This window comes from Camarhynchus parvulus, chromosome 4 (assembly GCF_901933205.1).
Source record: "Camarhynchus parvulus chromosome 4, STF_HiC, whole genome shotgun sequence".
Lineage (NCBI taxonomy): Eukaryota > Metazoa > Chordata > Aves > Passeriformes > Thraupidae > Camarhynchus > Camarhynchus parvulus.
The window spans coordinates 65,755,284-65,775,968 of NC_044574.1; the positions used below are offsets into that span (position 1 = coordinate 65,755,284).

Genomic DNA, 20,685 nt, shown 5'->3' on the forward strand with positions numbered 1-20,685 from the left:
TCTATTGTTTTTTCCATCTCGGTATTTGAAGTCACAGTTGTAGCAATAATGTCAGTCTTCCATCCAGATTTCCTCATGCACACTTCCTCTCTTAACCCCCATGTTTGCACTGATCATTGTAATACAAAGACCCTGGCAGTCTGCAGCATAAAAATGCCTGAAAAGGTTTCTTCTCTCTTGCATCACAGATAGTAGGAGTTTGGCTGTCTCTGAATTCCTTCCTCTTTTGTAAGACTGCTATAAATTGATGCTGAAAATTAGGATCTGCTTAGAAACTTGAGCTGTCTACAGAGATGCTTAGAATTACAGAATGGTTTGGATTGGAAGGGACCTTAAAGGTCATCCAGTTCCAACGACCCTGCCATGGGGCTTCTGCTAGACCAGGTTGCTCCGAGCCATCCAACCTGGCCTTGGACACTTCCAGGGATGGGGAGAAGAGCCACTTTAGCATCTCTGAGGGGAAGAAAGGGAGTACCATTTAAACAGTTGACAATTCCCAGCACATTTGCTCTGCTTATTTGTGTGCACCTTTTTCAGCATGTGCTTTTCTGATTTCTTTCAGGTGTCCCAGGCTGGAAGGCGCTTGCACGACCAGCCCCTGCCAGCACGGTGGCACTTGTGTCGATCAGTGGTCGTGGCAGCAGTGTCTCTGCAAGGATGGACTGACAGGAAGGCACTGTGAAAAATGTGAGGAGGAGCTTTCACTGTCTTTAACATACACCTGACTGTGGCTCAGCCAAAGGCTGTTAAGGGGTTTCAGGGCCATGGGATAATGAATTTTATAAAATAACGAAAACAAGCAGCATGTTGCCTCTTAAGCAGTTTAAAAGTCCACAATGGACTGTTGCTCTTTCGTGACCTAAAAATGGCAACAACCTGAATACATAATGTTTTCTGGTCTGTATATCACATTTCAGGTAACTTGCACTCATTTAAAGTCCTGCTTCCCAATACCATATAATCCGTAACTAAAATAAAGGGATCCCATAGGAGGGCTTTGCCTGCTATGGGGAGGTAAGAGGGTAAGCAAAAACCCCTTCACGTAAACAGTGAGTTCATGTGCTTGTGGCTTCTCCAAACTAAAGTCCTTTTCATCAAATTGACTGTGGATTATATGCAAGAAAATATTGTAAATGTAAATGAAAACAAGGCATTTACACCTGGGGGTGATTAATTCTCATAGGAGTAGCCCTGTAAATCAATATGGGATTGTTCAGGAGAGCAAAGTGATTTATTTCCGTGTAGTTATAGTATAATGACTGGGCTTTGTTTTTTTACATGTCCCATTATTGTTTAGCTGATTTATATGCTTTTATTGCACCAGTTTACAAAAGAATTTAGCCATAATTTTAACAGCATTTGGTAGTCAATGCTCTGCCTTTTTTATTCACATTTTTTTTATGCCATAACAAATAGAAAGTCATTATCTCTGCCCTGAAGAGCTTAGAGTTCAATATATCATGAAACCCCGATGCAGTAATGGAAACAGTAACATCCCTGGGAAGGAATTACAGCTCTGAGAGCCAAATTTTTTTTCCCTACTCCCTCACTTCTTCCCTAGCGAGTTTTAATTTACTCTTGACTGATAGCAGCAGTAAATTACTCGCACACTCCCACTCTCAAACACACATTCTGGTGGAAGCCAAAGAATAGAGGGGCTGCAATTGCCATTCACTCCTGCTCCCCCCTGCCCTTGACCCGCTCTGAACTTGACCTCTGCTCCGAGCGATGAGGGGCAGATGATGGCTGGAGCTGTGTGCTCAACGCTTCCCTGTGCTTCTCCCAGATATCACTGCTGACACAGCCTTGTCCCTGGATGGCAAGGGGAGGCTGGACTACCACATGAGCCCCAACAAGAAGCGGGACTCTCTGCTGAGGCTCGGGGCTCGGGGCCAGCCGGGCGTGGAGCGCCTGGAGGTGAAGTTCATGACGAGGAGCGAGAGCGGCGTCCTGCTCCACGTCCAGGAGAGCAGCAACTTCACCACCGTGAAGGTGAGATTGCAGCTAGGACCCGGCTTGGTTTGGTTGGGCTGCCCCGTGTGCAGCGATCAAAATCGAGTTTTTCCATTACTCCTTCTGTTTGCTTTATGAAATATTAGGTCTTTAGCTGAGACTAGGCACTGCTCCAGTATCATTCATCTTCTCAACAATTCCCTTCCTATTTGCCAAGGTATCAGAAGATCTTGATGGTTTTATATCTAATCAGTTTTGTCTAGACTCCAAATAGTGACTGTTTTAAGGCGACGAGAACGGTGCTCATTGCCATGGTTATTATCATCATTACACTTTACAGAACAAATCATTTTGTTATTGGCTTTTTATCTTCTGATTTTTTGAGCCTTGAACCCAGACCCTCCTTAAGCTAGCAAACGATTGCCAAAAAGTTTTCATTAATTCCTACCAACATGGCTCAAGCTTATCAAACTAGGAAGTGAGGGATAACTCAAATTCATGAGGTTACTCACAGACCAATGTCAGTATCAAATTATTTTGGCATACACAGCTGAATTAATGCTTCAAATGCCACACTGTTTTGGGGCTTTTCTGCTGTTTTTTCTTTCCTCAAAGAGCTTATTGCTGCAGAAGTTACCTTTCTCAAGAGAAAGCAATGGTTTGGTTCCTGGCGGTGACTCAGTCCATTTACTCATAACTCTAAATGAGTACAGCAGTGATGTTGGCAAGCCCCTTTATTGGGTTGGTGTAAGCTCCAAGTTTCCTTGACTGCTGCAAGGCTTTCCAACTTTGTCTTCCCTGACTTTTAGAGAAATTCATACAGAAATTCACACTTTCTAAGCTTCAGCCCCGTGGATATCCTCCACCTGCCTGGTCAGAGTTACGAAGCTTTCCTGACACACCGGCTGCATTTAAGAAGCAAGTCTGCACTACTTCCCTGGCATATGCTTTTACCACATCATTTCATAGGAAGTTTCTGCCTAGCTCGTATTAGCAGATAAGATCTCATTATTTTTGACTTCTGGAGAGAAAAAACCTTTTTTCCCCCTGGCAGAATTTGCTAGGTGAGTTCTCCAAGCGTTATTAAAAAAAAGAGAGAGAGAGAGTTGCCTTTCCTGGCTAAAGCACTGGTGCTGTGTTTATGCAAACACTCTTGTTATTGTTAATATTGGTGAAGTTATACAAGCAAGCAGAGGGTGTCAAGTCCCAGCTCCAGCTGTGCAGGGGAAGAGAGCAGAGGTTTGCTAGTACCAGATGCAGAAGTTTGAGGAAGGAGAGCCATGCTGGTTGCCAAGCAGTTCTCAGGTGATGCTAGTTAGTAAAACTGCAGTAATTTAACTGTAGCTAGTGCAGTATGGCCTCTGCACTGCTCCTCATTCCCAGAGTAGGTGTCACCATGAGTATTCCCTTCAGTGGTAGCCTGAGATGCCAATGAAGCCAACCCAGCAAAAGTGTCCATGTCATCTCCATCCAGTCCTGGTGCAGAAGTTGGGCTTTAGGGACCTGTCTTTACAATTCTTGTCAGTCTTCATAACAGACAATTTTATAACTTGATTTTTGTCTTTTAATATGCCTGTTATCCAAAGTATTAGCATTCAGAGAAAACCTGCCATGTGTTTTTAATATTGAACCATGCTAGGGAAAAGCTAAGAGTCCTGTGGCTACTTCCATGCCTTCACATTTTTCCTCTTGTAGCTAATTGGTTTTGGTGTGGCTGGGATTGGGGTAAAACTAGAGAAGTGGTAATAAATCAGACCCACTGAGGTTGTGAGCAGTTTGTTCACTAAATGATGGATATAAACTCCCTGCTAAGAACTCGGGAGGGGACTTTATCATTTAAAGGGATCCTCAATCCAGGAAAGAGGCAACTGTTTCCAGATTACATTAAATAATTGTCAAATTCAGATGGAAAATGCTTCCTTCAAAATCCACTACAACAAAGAGGGTGGGGCATTCCTTATTACTAGAACTCTTTGTCACAGCTTGTTTTCCTACAAGTGCACATTGCAAGTAATTCAGTTAGAGGTAATGGGATAAATAGAGCGGGTTAAAGGTGAAATTGCCTGTCTTGTCCTGCTTTATCTAGAAATCTCATCTGCAGTCAGATTAAATTAGCATAAATGAAGCTCTAAAATCTCTGAATTCTACAGGTGGAGGGTGTGGGTTATACTTTACATTTTTAGCCATACTACCTAAAATACTCCTGTGTGGGGGGTGGTTGGGCACTGGCATGGGTTGCCCAAAGAAGTTGTGGCTACCCCATCCCTAGAAGTGCTCAAGACCAGGCTGGATGGGTCTCTGAGCAACCTGGGATAGAGAAAAGTGTCCCTCCCCATGGCAGAGGGATTGGTACTGGATGATCTTTAAGATCACTTCCAATGCAAACCATTCCATGGTTCTATGCATGTATCACGTTACAGGAACTAATCAGAACATAACCCTTTTAAATGATCTCCCATTCAATAGCTAGTTTTAAGACAAAACCCAATTTGTTCAGCAAATGAGACTTGGAATACTAGTAAGGTTGAATCAGCCCTGTAGTTAGGAATATGCTTGCTTTAGTAGTTCATTCTTTTCATTACATCCTACTTGTCAGTTGCTCAGCCATTTAAATAAAACCCAGAAAGTTGTGTTACTCAATGCTGTCAACTTCAGCCTTTGTTTCAAATTTAGAAACATGTTCTGCTTCAAGGCACCATTCCATATCTTTTCCTGGTTGAAGCAGTCATGGATCAGTCTCATCTCTGGAAATTTTCTTTTCCAAATGCCCCCTAGTATGTTATTTATTAGTCTTTTAGCATTAGTCACATGCAATTTTAAAGATATAGAAATAGGGTTAAAGAATCATGAATTGTAATGGAAAATATCAGTTGCTGACAGGTAAATAATTCTACAGGTCTTTTCTAAGGTGAAATTAAAAATTTTACTTCTGTGCTCAGTCTCCCCTTAAGTTTGGAGAGTATTGTCTGGCATGGCATATTCCTTTCTGTTTGCATAAAGACTAAAATACAAGGCAGTGTTTTAGTCTTTATGCCCAATATTTTATGGGGCATAAAAGACAGAATAAGACATAACAAACTGATACAGGTTGCAGGCATAAATATATGTATACATTCAGCTCAGTCAAGCTTTTTATAAGTGATTGTGAGAAATGGTGTTTAATATGTTTTAACAGTCTGTGGGCTGCATTTGTAACAGTGGGATTTTCCTTGGGCTGTGTGATAGTTTAGACACATGCCACTTGTGTTTTATCAGTAACCAAAGCATCCTGTCTGCGAGGTGAGCCTTATCAAACAATACATTTTCAAATAGTCTAAATTACTGCCTTTGTAAACAAAGTGGATGCACATATTAACCATTGTTGTGTCCTCCATCCAAATGGAATACGTGCTAGATGCATTCATTCAGGCAGCTGCCAAGACATGAGCGTGGTCTTAGTGCCTTATTAAAGCTGGAGTGTCTGAACAAAGTCCTCAGCTTGCATCACCGGAGAAGCAAATCCAGAACATTTAACAGTTTCTGGAAAGGAGAGCAGCATTCTTGTAGCCAGTGTGTCACCTCACAGTTCTTCCCAGGTGAACCTTATTTTTCCTGGAACAAAGGATGCAAGGCTGTGAGAGCTTCCAGCAAACCTGGGGCTGTGACCTTTCCTGGACTCTGCCTGCGCACGTCCCGCACGCTCGGGGTACGGATCTCACACTGACCGAGCTGCAGTGGGGAACATGGGACAGAGAGGGGTTGTTCCATTTAATATGTGTGACCAAGCATGCAGGAATATGTGACCAAAAATACAGAGCCCCAAAGGAAACTTGCAGCAAGTCCCAGAGCCATCCTCCGTGAGTTTGCGCGGTTCTGCACGCCCTTAGGAGGTCAGCCAGCATACCCAAATTTATGCAATATTTGAGAAACTGGCAGGGGTGGATGTTGGGGATTCTTTTTAAGCTCCTACATCTTAAGTGCAGAATTTGCACTGATCTCATTTTGGGATCATAGTAAGAGGTTTGAAATCCCGCATCTCATGATTCAGTAGAATTGTGAGGCATCATTATTAACAGAAAAAGCCATAATATTTTTCCTTTTTTCTCTGGCTGTTCACAAGTTTTAAAGCAGTTTGCTCAAGAAAGTACTACTTGAAAATTCTCACAAAATCACGCGCTTTGCAACTCTTCAGAAAGTTTTCTGAAATACCACAGAAGTTTCCTGCAAAATACCAATTAGCAGAAAAAGCAGATATGAAATGAGGCTCTTACTCAAGCCCTGCCATGCCTTATGCATTCCTACTGTGTCGTAATAAAAACTGGATGCAATTTTCTTGGGCGAGGACAACATCTGTTCACTCTGCTAAGCTTTTTCCACACTTGCCTTGAAGAAGGAGAAAGAAATATTCTTTCTCTGGTTAAAATGTGTTGTTGTGTGCATGACCTATAGCTGGCTGCTCAGCAGGATTAGCCAGGGGTTGAATGGGTGGCAGCTCTAAGATGCACATTTTCTGCCGAAGTTTCTATAATGTGGTGTATTTAGTTCTGGCCAAATTTTTCATGCTAAATAATTAGTGCCTTTTTAGTACAAAGCAATTACTTGGGGAAAAATATACCCACCCTACCTTTCTGTTACACCAAAGCCACGTGTTACTGTTGCTGTGAGTATACATCAGAGTGGTTATGTGTGCGTAGGAGTTATGCGACACCATTTTAAAATTACATGTCATGTGTTCTTGTGAGCAGATAAAAGGTGGGAAGGTGCACTACATATCTGATGCTGGAGTTGCTGGGAAAGTGGAAAGGAACATCCCTGAGGTGTACGCTGCAGATGGCCAGTGGCACTCGGTCCTCCTGGAGAAGAACGGCTCTGCCACCATCCTGTCGGTGGACAGGACCCACAGCAGGGACATTCTCCATGCCACCCAAGACTTTGGGGGCCTCAACGTCCTCACCATTTCTCTGGGAGGAATTCCATCCAGCCAGCCTTTCAAGAGCACAGCTTCAGGTAATATTTTTTTTCTCCCCAAGTACTGTAATTCTTTATCAGTAATTAGTGTACGTCCATCCTTTGCCAGAAAAAATGCAAATTGAATGAGTAAGGATTACAGATTTTGTTCCTTTAGTACACACTGCAGGCTTCTTGTTTCCACAAGCAGACACTCCATCTGCAGGGCTTTTTTCAGACAGGGAGATTGCTTGTCTGTACATCAATTACTATATTTTTGTTACCCCTATGGAGAAGAAAGGATGTATTCTTCACCTGAATCATAACCTGGAAAATCAAGGCAAATCTTTCATTTGGGCAAAAATGCTAAACAAAAACTTTGTAGGGATTTGGTAAGTACTGCAGGATTTACCCTGTTATTAATATATTAATAAATTAATATATTAATATATTAGTAATTAATATGTTATTAATACATTGATGAAATATTTTCTGCAACTCCAAGATCTTGTTGCTTTATCCTGCTGTCAGATTAAGAATGGGATTTATTTCTGAGCAAGGACAATAAGGAAACACCCTCTGACTGATGTCTAGCTGTTAAGGAGCAAATCAGTCTCCCTTAAGAGTTAAAGTAACTGTCTCAAACCCTGGCAAAAGAAGTAGATAACACATATTTGATATCATTTCCCAAGTGCTAGGTAAAGATGGAAGTGATTTTTAGCTGCAAAACATGAGATTCTCGAGACAATACAGAGGTATTTTTCACATATTTCTATATTGAAGAATCTTTCTGGCTTCATGAATTGTGACCAGATAAAGTATTTTTGAGTGGAGTAAATTCGCACTTTACACCTGTGTATTGTGAATATGTATGAAATGTGGTACAAAAGCTTGTGGATGCTGTGCTGACCTTTACCCTTTTTACATGTATGTTTTATGAGCAGCATGTGCATGGAAAAAGCAGAGGCTTTAGGAAAACTGGAACAAGGAAAATTGAGGACACTAACCTCTCACCACTGCCCAATGCTGTGGCAGACAAATAAGGAATGTCTGGCTTCCATTAAGCAGACACACAGTCCAAAATCCCTTATTCATATGATTTTATTTTATTTTAATATTGTATTACATCGGGTACGACATACCAAGGATTTACAAGGCTCTGGTATAAAACTCTGCATGAACTCAGAGTCAAAAATATCTGCAGTGCTGTTAAAGGCAGACAACACACGAGGTGACAGGGCTGTGAAGTTGCTGTGTCCAATAACATTTCCAAATCAAGGTAGATAAGTTATCACATCACATCAGTACTACAAGGAACCACCACGCATGCACAAAGTGGTAGTCACTTGGGCTCCCAAATGAACCTAAATCTTCAACCCTGGGGATTCTAAACCTTTAATAGCATCTCATACCACATAATTATATTTGCTATTTCATGACAGAGTGGTATCCATCTCTGTGTATCCATCACCATTTTGCCACAGCTCCAAGCAGAGATCACCGTAAGGTTGCACTACCTCAAAACCCTCCCAGAAAGGATTTAGTCAGGGGAACAGGGAGGATTATTAGGCTGGCAAAAGACTGGATTTTCCTGTGACCTCACTCAACCACTGCACACAGCCTGGGGATAGTTCCATCTCCTGGGCTCTCACAGCACTAAAATTTGTCGTAGGGTAGCACTGCAACCAAAGTATGGCAGGTTTGGTGAAAGGCCCCTCAAGATTCAGAGAAACAAAAGCATTGCCATGAATTTAGGGGACAGGAGGCTTAGCTGAAGCACACTGGGCAAACTTAAATAATGCTTGGTGGTAGTACAGCCAAGCCAGCTGCTCACGGGATTCTCTGTGGGAAATGATAAGAAGTTTTAGAGATACGGGAAAATCGGGAGACAAAAGCATTTCAGTATATTGAATATACTGAAATACATTGAATATACTGAATATTTGAATATACTATATTTCAGTCATCAGACATCGTATTTATTCATACTCAATTTAAAGATATTAAGTGCTGTTAGAATGGATGTTTGCTTATGATAACCATGTGAATTCTTGGCTTATTTAGTGAGCAGTGGAGTATGTACTGAGTATGTACTGCTGCATCGCATTTATTCAAACTCAATTTAAAAACATTTAATGCTGTTAGAATGGATGTTTCTCTATGATAACCATATGAATTCTTGGCTTATTTAGTGAACACTAGAGTATGTACAGTGAGTATGTACTGCGCTGGTGACAGTGCACGCTCAACATTCAGCTCCCAACAGCTCTGTCCCTTTTTTCCCCTCTCTCAGGCTTCAACGGCTGCATTTCCTACATCAAGTACGGCGGGGAGACCCTTCCCTTCTCCGGCAAGCACAGCCTGGCCACGCTCTCCAGAACAGACCCCTCAGTGAAGACGGGCTGCCGCGGCCCCGACGTGTGCGCCAGCAATCCCTGCTGGGGCGAGCTGATGTGCATCAACCGCTGGTTCGCCTACCAGTGCGTGCCCCCGGGGGCCTGTGCCTCCAGCCCCTGCCTCAACGGGGGCAGCTGCGAGCCTGGGCCCCACGGCGGCTTCACCTGCAGCTGCCCCGAGGCCTACGCGGGACGGACATGCGAGACTGTGGTGGCCTGCCTGGGCGTGCTGTGTGCCCCCGGCCACGAGTGCAGGGCGGGTGTCAATGGTGGCCACGTGTGCCTGCCGTCCCCGCACCCCGCCGAGCTGTCCCTGCCGCTCTGGGCCGTGCCGGCCATCGTGGGCAGCTGCGCCACGGTCCTGGCACTGCTGGTGCTCAGCCTCATCCTCTGCAACCAGTGCCGGGGGAAGAAGTCAAAGGGGCCGAAAGAGGAGAAGAAAACGAAGCAGAAGAAGAAGAAGAAAGGGAGCGAGAACGTGGCGTTCGATGACCCTGACAACATCCCGCCCTACGGTGATGACATGACTGTCAGGAAGCAGCCTGAGGGGAACCCAAAACCCGACATCATCGAAAGGGAAAACCCTTACCTCATCTATGATGAGACAGACATCCCGCACGCCACGGAGACCATCCCCAGCGCGCCACTGGCGTCCCCCGAGCCCGAGATCGAGCACTACGACATCGACAACGCCAGCAGCATCGCCCCCTCCGACGCCGACATCATCCAGCACTACAAGCAGTTCCGCAGCCACACGCCCAAGTTCTCCATCCAGAGGCACAGCCCGCTGGGCTTCGCCCGGCAGTCCCCCATGCCCTTGGGAGCCAGCAGCCTGACCTACCAGCCTGCCTACGGGCAGGGCTTGAGGACAACATCCCTGAGCCACTCGGCGTGCCCCACTCCCAACCCCCTGTCTCGGCACAGCCCCGCACCCTTCTCCAAATCCTCGACGTTCTACAGGCACAGCCCAGCCAGGGAGCTGCACCTCGCCATCAGGGAAGGGAGCCCGCTGGAGATGCACGGTGATGTCTGCCAGCCCGCCATCTTTAACTATGCCACTCGGCTGGGCAGGAGAAGCAAGAGCCCACAGACCATGGCGGGCCACAGCTCCCGCCCGGGAAGCCGCCTGAAGCAGCCCATCGGGCAGATCCCGCTGGAGACGTCTCCCCCAGTGGGGCTGTCCATCGAAGAGGTGGAGAGACTGAACACCCCGCGCCCCAGGAACCCCAGCATCTGCAGCGCGGACCACGGCCGCTCCTCTTCCGAGGAGGACTGCAGGAGGCCTCTGTCCCGGACCAGGAACCCGGCCGACGGCATTCCCGCGCCCGAGTCCTCCTCCGACAGCGACTCGCACGAGTCCTTCACCTGCTCCGAGATGGAGTACGACCGCGACAAGCCCGTGGCCTACACCTCCAGGATGCCCAAGTTGTCCCAGGTGAACGAGTCGGACGCGGATGACGAGGACAACTACGGCTCGAGGCTGAAGCCGCGGCGGTACCCGGGGCGGCGCGGCGAGGGTGGGCCCGTGGGGGCACAGGCAGCGGGCACCGCGCCCGGGGAGAGCTCCCTGCCCGGGAAGCTGGGCCAGCAGGCGGGAAGCTTCAACTGGGACAACCTCTTGAACTGGGGCCCGGGCTTTGGGCATTATGTGGATGTTTTCAAAGATTTGGCATCGCTTCCTGAAAAAACAGCAGCAGCAGCAGCAGCAGCAGTGAGTGAAGAGAGCAAAGGTGGTACAGCCAAGGCTGTTTCCAAGGAGGGGGAAGCAGAACAGTATGTATAGGCTTTGTCCCCTGGTACTGCCACAGTGCAAAGCCACGGGGACTGCTCAAACCATTATATGGTTGTAGAAAAGCCAAGGTCAGCATCTGATCCCCAGGCCAGTCTGGTTGGAGGAGACTTTAAAAATAATAACCATTATGCTGCTGAAAGAGACTTGAGACATTTTTAATTTAATTATGCTTGGATGAATTTATTTCTCCTGCATGCATTGTATTTGCAAACCAGATATTCGGCATGCAGCCTTTGGAAAGGGTTTTCCTATTTACCATTGTTTGGTTCGTGGTTCTTAAATTAATAATGCTTTGTTCTGAAAATGAACTAATTTTTTGTTTCAATTGTGAAGGATGTGCATATTGTCTCCAGCTACTAACATGTTCTACGATGCAAGAGTACTGAGGATTCCATTTTCCTTAAGAAGTGCATGGAAGTAAGATGGTGAATGAAGGAACTACAGGAGTGAGGTGTCTCAGAAAATGTAGTTACCATATCCTGCAGTTGCTCACATGTGACTTTATGGAATAAATCAGCTTGAATAATTGCTGGCAACAGTGCTTGCTGTAAGTCTTATTCCATACAAGAGGTGCTAGAAGCAGCTCAAGCCAGTCAGCACTTTAGGAGGTTTTTTTTTTCTCCTTTTCAGTTTGTTTATTTTTTCATTTCAGGTTTCGTTCTTTTTTCTTTTTTTTTTTGTTTGTTTGTTTGTTTTGTTTTGTTTTGTTTGTTTGCTCTTGTTTGTTTTTTGGGTTTTTTTTGGACAAAGTTTTGTGAGAGCTTCTGAATCTCTATGAAATGTTTTTGGGGATGCTTACTTAATCCTGGTCCCTTCCTGCTCCCCCTCAGTGATTCCTGATGGTCATTTGTCAGCCCAGCCCAGCCCCCTGGCTCACAGCAGCGAGGGACAGACCTGTCCATTCCCACATCTCTTGGCCTCCCAGCTTGGCTGTGCTGCTGCTGCTGCAGCCTGTGCTTCTCCCCTGATTCCATTTTCCCATCTGTACCATGGAAAGGTAGGAAGAACACTCGGTTCCCTGCCTCACAGGGGTGTTGTGAGGGCTGATTAGTTAACTCTTCTGAAGTGCTTCGACATTATAAAGCACTATAATAAATATTAGCATAATTATTATTACAGCACTGCCTAGCCTCTGTGACCTTGGAGTGGCATTTTCTGCCTTCTATGATTTTCTACAGTGGAAACTTTGAAGAATTATTTATTGTATAGAAAATTACTGCACTCTAGCATTTTGGAGCAGATATGAGGGAAAACTACTTGTAGATTCATTAATGTAGCTTACCAGTTTCCCCCAGTTCCCTAAAGTTGTAGGTGAATAGAATCTCACAAAGTCCTTACATCTTCATGCAGATCTGATGAACCTGTTGTACTGTGTAAAAACTTCAATTTTTTTTTTTTTACCTAAGCTGTGTTTTTTATACCAATATTTTCCTATGCTGAATAGTTTTCTTACTTTCAGGGAAGGTAAGAAAAATACTTTTTTTACATTTGTTACTTATGTAACATCCATATTTTTCACATTTTGATAAAATTGTAACATACTGTATGCTTTCTACCTGTAAATGCCAATAATAGAATTAAAATATTTATTTAAAATCTTTAGTGTGTGTTATTGGAAACCTTTTGTCTTTTCTCTCTAGTTTCCACTCCTTGATCTTCACTTTTGGGGTTTAAATTATAAGGTTTTTAAGCTATATAAACTTTTTAATCAGAAAACAGGCTTTAAGAAGCAAGTACATATCTCAGAAAGATGGAGAAGGGTATCATGAGGTTGTTGAGCATAAGATAATGTCAAAAAGTACAAAATCTGCTTTCATATTTCCAATAAAACAATAAAACCTGTCTTTTAGTCCATAAGGTTTTATTAGCAGCAATGGTTTCACATTTGTTAACCACGATTTCCACCTCTGCTCCAAGCTGGAGCTTTCCCGTGCACAGACAGTGAGGAGTGTGAGAACAAGGTCTTTCTGTCATAAAGCAGCAGCTGAACAATAAATAACTGCATTCTTTTATACTTACAAAGGGATAAATCAGACTTGGACAACTTCTTGGAGAACGCAGAGAGTGAAAAAGTTAAGGCTGCAGGCAAGAGGTGAGTTCTGAGGTTACACTTTGAATTTGTGGTAAGTGAAAAGAACTTAGAAAAAAGACAACAAGGGGGGGTTATGTGTATCTTGTTTGGTTTAGAGTTTATTTTGTCTCAAAACTGGCAATTAGGATCCAGCTCTTTTTGGCTAAAAGTGCTCCCAACTTCATCATGCCCCACAAAAGTGAGAAGATAATGGGCCAAAGTAGCCCATATTGGCATGTAAGTAGTTTCATCTGAAATAACATGAGTTCCACAAGTGATTTCAGAGTTTGAGGAGCTGCTGTAATTAAACATCTGTTAAAAAGCTGTATGTTTAGTTTGAATATTATCCTTTAATACAAATTGTACCACATCCAAGCAGTGATTTTAATAACACATGAAAACTTCAGCAAATGAAAGCTTTTAAGTGTAACACCAAACATATTGAGGGCTGTGTTATGCCTGTTAAGCATTCTGAATTTATCAAAAAGTTTTGCTAAAGGGGAATAATATGCAGTGTGGACTTACACAAAGTACATGTCATAACTTTAGCACAGTTTACAATTTACCCAGGGGTAGCGCATTCCTCTAAATTTTGACACTTTATGGCAGACAAATGTATATTTTACTGGTTTCCTTGTTTCCCTGTTTCTGAAAGGCGTAGAGATGTTTTTGACACTTAAACATACGATCCATTCCTGCACTTTTTTTATAATTCTTTCATGATGAGGATCAGCAAAGGGTTCCAAGTGAATCATGTGGAGCAATCATCCAAAGTTACCAGTTGTGAGGGAGTGAGCTGCATAATTCCCCTGGTTCATCATCACAACTACACGGCTCTGTTTCAAGATCTGGGACATATTATAAGTCATAAATATGTGGAAAGAAAAACAGTCTGCACTGCTCACTGCGGTGCACAGGAGCCTCCAAACACATCTCATGTCAGCAATTTGTCTCTGACCTGTCTTTCTGCTGGTAGAGTGCTTGAAGGGTCTTTGCCAGCTCAGGTGGAGATGTTTTCTCCTGATGATGTTACTGATGAGATGAAAATGGACAGAGAAATGGTAGATTTACTTGGCATTCTCTTGTTTAGAGAATGAAAAGGAAAATATGAAAAGGAAAATATGAAAAGGAAAATACAAAAATGCTGTGATTTGTGGTAGATGAATAAAAGGAGTGAAATCTAGATTTATCCGATCCAAGACTTCTCAGTATTTTTCAGCAACGTTTTGTAACTTTAAAACCACAAAATTAAAAGTAAAGCGCATTACATTGAAAAGTAATGTAAAGTCCCACATTTTGGTGAAAACATCCCCCATCAAGATCAGACTGTGAGTCTGTGCTGCAGACCACAACCTGTGTCAGGGAGTATCGGTTAGCAGTGCAAAATCCAGCTGGAGCCACATGACTCCAGTCTGGGAATGAGAAGGCTTGGGGCTGGAAGGGGGTGCAGGATCTCACTGATGTCTTCAAAAGCAGGAGATGGAGCCAGCCAAAGGACTGGAGCTGCCAGTGTTCATAAGGTAAATTAGATGTGGTGGAAGCTCTTTGAGAGTACTCTGTTTTTATTGTAGACTGTGATTTTGAAGCACAAAATCCAAGTAATAGTATTATTCGCCTTCAGTGTTAGGATGTGTAAATGGTATTTTCTTAACTGGATTCTAGAAGAGACTTGTAATTATGGATCTTTTGAAATCGGGAATTTAGGACAATTAGGAGAGAAGATGATGAAGGGAATAAGTTGCTATTTTATTAAGTAGGATTGAGGGAAGAAAGTGAAAATGTTGATCTCTCTGCTTTATCATCCTAGCATTTTACTGTTCACCATTTTAGCCTTTTCTACGACCATCTATATATTAATTCCACCATCCTTTCCTCTGCTCTGTGAAATTAGTGCTTTGTTCATCCCAATGTGCTCACTTTGGTTTTCTATAAAAAGCAGTTAGGATGACTGACAGCTTGTGTTTAGGTTGTCAACACCACAACCTGTCTTTTTTTTAAATTTAGATATTTACACCCAACTGGCCTTTTCTACGTTTGGCATGAACCTCACCTTCCATTCAGCCATCTTACAGGAGCTTTTCCATCAATAAAATATGGTTGGATTCTTAGTAATTTTTACAGCCTTTTTCCAGTGGCTTTGAGGTTTCATCATCCTGTATTGAAAGGATCAGCAGTGAGCAGAGTCTTTCTAAGTTGCACTTGGAGTTTAAAAGGACCTTTATCTCTGGTCTTCACAAAGTAAATCCTCAAGAGACTTGCTCTTCAATTTTAGGGCCACATGTATTTAATTTGTGAGCATGTACAAGAAAAAAAAAAGTAATTCCCCACATGAATGTCCCATATCTATTCTTCTAAGTTGTCATTTACTGGTGGGGAAGAAGAAGACATTCCACCCGTCAGGAAGTATTTTCAGAAATGTTAAACAGGTTTTTTTTTTCAATTTTCAGAAGTAGCTTCCACCAAGCCCATTTTCTGATGAGAACCCTCAAAGGGAAGACCCTGCATGGTGCCCTGAGGCACTCAAATGTCAGCATTCCATTGGCATCCCTAGGGATCACGCTGTGCCTGCTTGGAGCTTGTCTCCATCCTGATCTTCCACAATCTTCCCGCTCTTCTGCTTCCAGTGTGGGGCAAAATGAGGGTCCAGCAAGGTGTTGCTTTCCTTGCTCTTTTACAGCTGGCAAGCACACCTGGCAAGAGATGGAGAATGAGTGGAAATGGCTCCTCCTAACCTCTGGGAAACAGCAATGCTAAACTACATTCATTTAACTTTAATTTACATCCTCTGAGAGGGAGCATTCTTAGGGAGTCACCAGTGTCCGCTGGAAGAAAATTAGGATGAGAGCCCCCCATCAAAAAGTTTGTGTCAGTCGGGACAAATCAACAGCAAAGGGGTTAAAAAACATTTCAGTCTTTCTAGAGTGAGCCCCAAGGATGATGTGTGGTGTCTTGGATAACTCACATGTGGTGTCATCAGTCGGGAGAACAAAGTGGAGCAGACATTGGAACAGGCTTTCGAGGGAAGTGGTGGAATCATCATCCCTGCGAATGTTCAAACAAGGATGTGTCATTTGGGGAGGTGGTTTAGTGGTGGACTTGGCAGTGCTGGGTTCATGGTTGGACTCTGACCTTGGAAGTCCTTTCCAGGCTGAGGGATTCTGTGACACGTATGTGTGGCAAGGCACACCTGTGGATGTTCATTCCACGTGGCAATGAATGCCCTGCAAATTCCCTGCCAGGACTCCAGGTTTGGAAAACAGATCAGCAACCTGCCTGCCCCCAGCCATAAAAACCCAAGCCACTGTTCCCTGTGATTCCATGCGTTCCCCTAAAGCCCTGTGGCTCTTTGTGCAGCCCGTCAGACAAGGAGCAGGGAAAATAAACAGGTCCCTGTCTTCCCATTTGTTGGTTTATTTCCCCTGAGCCTTTTAAAAGCCAGAGTCTGATTTAGTAATTAGTGTTTCTCCTTGCATATCTTGTGCAATTAGCTAGAACAGCAAATTAGGGAATAAGAGATAAACATTAATATAGAAAACAAACATTAATATAGAAGAACATAGGGGATGAGGAATGGATATTGATGAATCATTCAAAAAGCACATTTTGGTGCAATAATCTAGAATCCTTACAAATAAGCATTGTAATTTCCTTTAAAATACAGCTCTTTTTCAATAATGCAAGCCTTTATTAAAACAATTTGTTAAACCTTGGCAGAGAAACTATGTGACAGCATCATTTTACAAGAATTCCTTGTAGTTCGTAGAAAGCTAAGGGAGAGCTGGAATGGTTCCTCTCTCTTAAAACAACTGCTGTTAAGCATGTTAAAAAGGAAAATGAATAATGTTTAATTTATTTTGTTTTACACCTGTAGAATTTATCACAATCATCAGAACCGGCCGGGCTTTGCAGAGCTGCGTAACCCCCCGTGGCAGGGAATGCCTTTGCTGTGATGGTGGCACCTCCCTGCTTTGCAGGAGGGGCTGTAATCAACATGACGTGTTATCCTGAGCTCCTGCCAGAGGCAGCCTGCTAGCTTTGAGAAAAAGCAGCGAGTTCTGATAAAGAAAACCCACCCTCAGCCTCGGAATGCTTGCACCACGCTGGTGTCCCAAGGCAGCCGTGGCTTTTGATATTGCCAGGACAGCATTCCTAACTGCCTGTGAATTTCCACCTAAACGCTCTTTTACAAGGGAGAAAATGCTTTTGTGAGGGGAAATTGATTGGTATTTCACTCTGAGCCCGTTACTGCCACCAGGATAAAGGACAGCAAAAGCTTTAGTTTAGGAGGGGCCTTAAAAATCACCCAGTTCCAACCCCCCTGCCATGGGCAGGGACCCTTTATGGTACACCAGGCTGCTTCTGGCCCCACCCAGCCTGGTCTCCAGGGTTAGGACACCCCCAACATCACCCCTGTATGGTTTCATCTCACTCCTGTTCTGGTTTTGAATCTATACAGGCAAAATAGGCTGGAAACTAAGGGCACTTTTTTGAGATTTAATCAAAGCTGAAAGCACTCAAAGGTAACAGGGTGTAAGAATGCAATCCTTTGAAAGCCAAAAATGTGTGTATCTAATCTACTGGAGCACCCCAACATTTCAACAATTGTTTTATGGCATTGCATTAAACTCTGGCTTCCCAGAAATGCCACAGAAAATCCAAGTAACCAGATTATTTTATCCATGTCAAATACACTTTTATTAAAATTACCCACAGAGTCTCCAGTGCCCTAGCTGCATTTACAGCACCATCCAATCACTCAAAGCACAAGTAGGAGAGAGGGCCTGATGGAACAAATAGGTCCCTGAGGATGACAATTGCTCTCTGCTGCTCCTGAGGGAGGTCATTCCTGGTAAGTGCTAGTGATGCTTGAAACTTTTAGCCTGAGGTTTATTAGGAAATTCTTTCCAGCTGGGGCAAATCATGCCCTAGCTATGGGTGTCACCTGCAGCTTTTCTAATCCTGTTATATTTAGGGATTTGATCCATTTTTTGCCTCCAAACTAGTTTGCAGCTTGAGTTGCATGAAAGAGGTAAGAAACGTTGTTGCTTCAACAGAACTTATTTTTGAAGTTTTTAATTACAGTGAGGTGGGAGTTGATTATGAGGGATATTATACTGTGTTCATTTTGATCCTTTTTTTGCTGCTACGAGAAATTCTGTTGTTGTTTGTTGTTCTGTATCCCATTTGGTTTTCTCAGGGTTGGTTTTATTCACCTGTTCCTAGCATTAAAACCAAGGGCAGCTTTTTATGGAGCTAAGACTGCAAATACCAACACCTTGAAACTTTTGTGGCAAAGGGGGCCCTTCTTTTTCATTGATTTGAGTGCTCTCACTGAATAATTGCATCTGACAAGGTTCTGAAGCTTTGTCAGAGTTTCCTCTGCCTTCTCATTTTGGTTGCTTCTGTTTTGACTTTAAGATGTCCCTGGATGTTTGTCATGGGAAATGAGCTTGGCTGTTTGCTTTGGTTTAAGTGACATCCAATACTCTGAAGAGAGAAGTGGAGTATGACAGGTCTGTAATTGGGTCAATTCTTCTTTTTCCAGCCATGAAATAGCCAGGCATGTACATATCTAATTGTTCTGCTCATGCAGTACACCATGTCCTGGATTTTTAATAGGGTTTCTCTGCAGCAAACGTTTTGAAATGTGTTTTTTGGTGGTTTTTTTACACTTCCAAATGAATCTTGTAGAGCACTGAGAGTTTTTAGTCTGGAAAATGTCAGTGACAAGAGAAAAGCTGTGGTATGACAACTGAGAGAACCTTTTCCAACTCGTCTGATCAGCACTTCCCTGCCCTTTGGCAGGAGACATTCACTTGGTGGAAAACAAATCTGCAGAATTTACAGTGCCTGGAAAACAAAGGCAAGGGGCAGAACTGTGGGGCTCCTCAGCAGCAAGCAACAGGTTGTGAAGCTAAAATCTGCCTTTGATAAATGGTTTAAATAGGATTAAATAGTGCAGGTTCCTGGGTCTAACTGCTACCTCATGGTGGATTTTTTGCTCTGAAGGGTTTTTAATTCCTGGTGCAAAACTGGCCTCTTTTTGCTGAAAGCAGGGGCACTCGGCTGGTTGGTAGCAGCTGAGGAGCTAGTTCTCTGTGCTTAGTTAAGAGCAGCAGCACAGCTCCACAGACATCTGTGAGCAGTTGCAGTAGGGGAAATATGCATTAGTCGAAAAAATTCTCCCTTGTGAGGGTGGTGAGGGTGCCCAGAGCAGCTGTGGCTGCCCCAGCCCTGCGAGTGTCCAAGGCCAGCCTGGATGGGGCTCTGAGCAGACTGGGATAGGGGAAGGTGGAGGTTGGAATGAGCTGGGCTTCAAGGCCCCTTCCAAGCCAAACTCTCCTGTGATTCTATTCCACCTACCCTCTTCTACATAAAAATCAAAATGGCTTCTCTAAAATGATACCACTTCTGCATCTTTGACTTAAAAAGATTATATGTGGGGCATCAAGGGATGAGACAAACTGAGTTTTAGTCAGCTGTGGCCTGATATCCAGCTCGTGTGATATTGGCTGATAACACTTCTGTGGCACCACTGGATTGCCTCCTGAGCTGCCTGAGTACAGGGAAGAGATCAATCCTCCCCCACTGCCCCCAGCCCTGCTTTGTGTTTTATACACCTACAGCTGTAGGACATCTGCTGAGACAGAAGATCCTACATAAATAAGATGTTAATGTAAAAAATGTTATTTACATTACCTAAAATGAGAGCTGTTAGGGAAGTGTCCAAGAGGCTGTGTATGTTTCCTGTGACGGCTGGATGGAGATTCCAAAACAAAAAGCAGCAGGCAACCTAATGTTTTCAAGGGGTCCTTTATGTTTTCCTAAACTCTTAAGGGTTCTGTGGAACAGGACTTTTAAGGTTCCTTCCAAGTGGCCCTTTATGATCTTAACTGCTCTATTGTGCTTTACTTTCTTTTGGTTCTAGTGGGCTCTTTCCTCCGCTTTTTGAGGATTAAGAAGTGATGGGGAGGGTCACACGTGACTTGCAGATGACCTTCCCTACTGACAAAACACACATGGGGGAGAGAAATCCCTGTCCACCTTTGAGAAAGCACCAGGGTGCTTGCAGCTTCCAGCAGGAGCCTTTCCTTGTGCTTCCCTCTCTTCTAGGCCAGATTTGCTGCTAGGATGGTCAACCATCACACAGATCCCCTCTGTTCCATCTTCTTACTTCAGCCTGGGGTCCCTTTTCCTTGGTTATGCTGATCTCACGTGCAGACAGGAGGCACACACAAGGATTTGCCTATGGATTTTGGATTTTGATAATTTTTGTTCTGGAGCAAGCAGCCCCCAGGTTTGCCAGGCCTCAGTCTGATAGGGCAAGCACAGTCAGTGGGGGAAAACATGCCATGTCAGCAGGAGAATGGGAACCAGGGAAACCAACAAATTATTTGTGGTTGGATGTTTGTTTCATGACTCTCTTGTCACTCAGCCACCCTTCTCTTCATCGTGATTTTTTTTTTTTTTTGGTTCCTGCTGAACTGCTCTGACATATTTTCCACTCCATACATCACTGAGGATTGCTGCCCTGGGAGAGGCTGCGG

At 43.8% G+C, this 20,685-nt stretch overlaps 1 protein-coding gene across 1 annotated transcript in view; it reads left to right on the top strand.

Moving 5' to 3' along the window:
* The window catches only part of FAT4 (FAT atypical cadherin 4), a 123,470-nt gene extending 110,428 nt beyond the window's left edge, over window positions 1-13,042 (top strand). The window contains exons 15-18 of the mRNA XM_030948360.1: window positions 563-687; window positions 1,787-1,992; window positions 6,678-6,939; window positions 9,173-13,042. Of these exons, the coding sequence (XP_030804220.1) occupies window positions 563-687; window positions 1,787-1,992; window positions 6,678-6,939; window positions 9,173-11,058 (2,479 nt within the window). The 3' untranslated portion in view covers window positions 11,059-13,042. The remainder of the gene's footprint in view (window positions 1-562; window positions 688-1,786; window positions 1,993-6,677; window positions 6,940-9,172) is intronic.
* The last annotated feature ends 7,643 nt before the right edge of the window (window positions 13,043-20,685 follow it).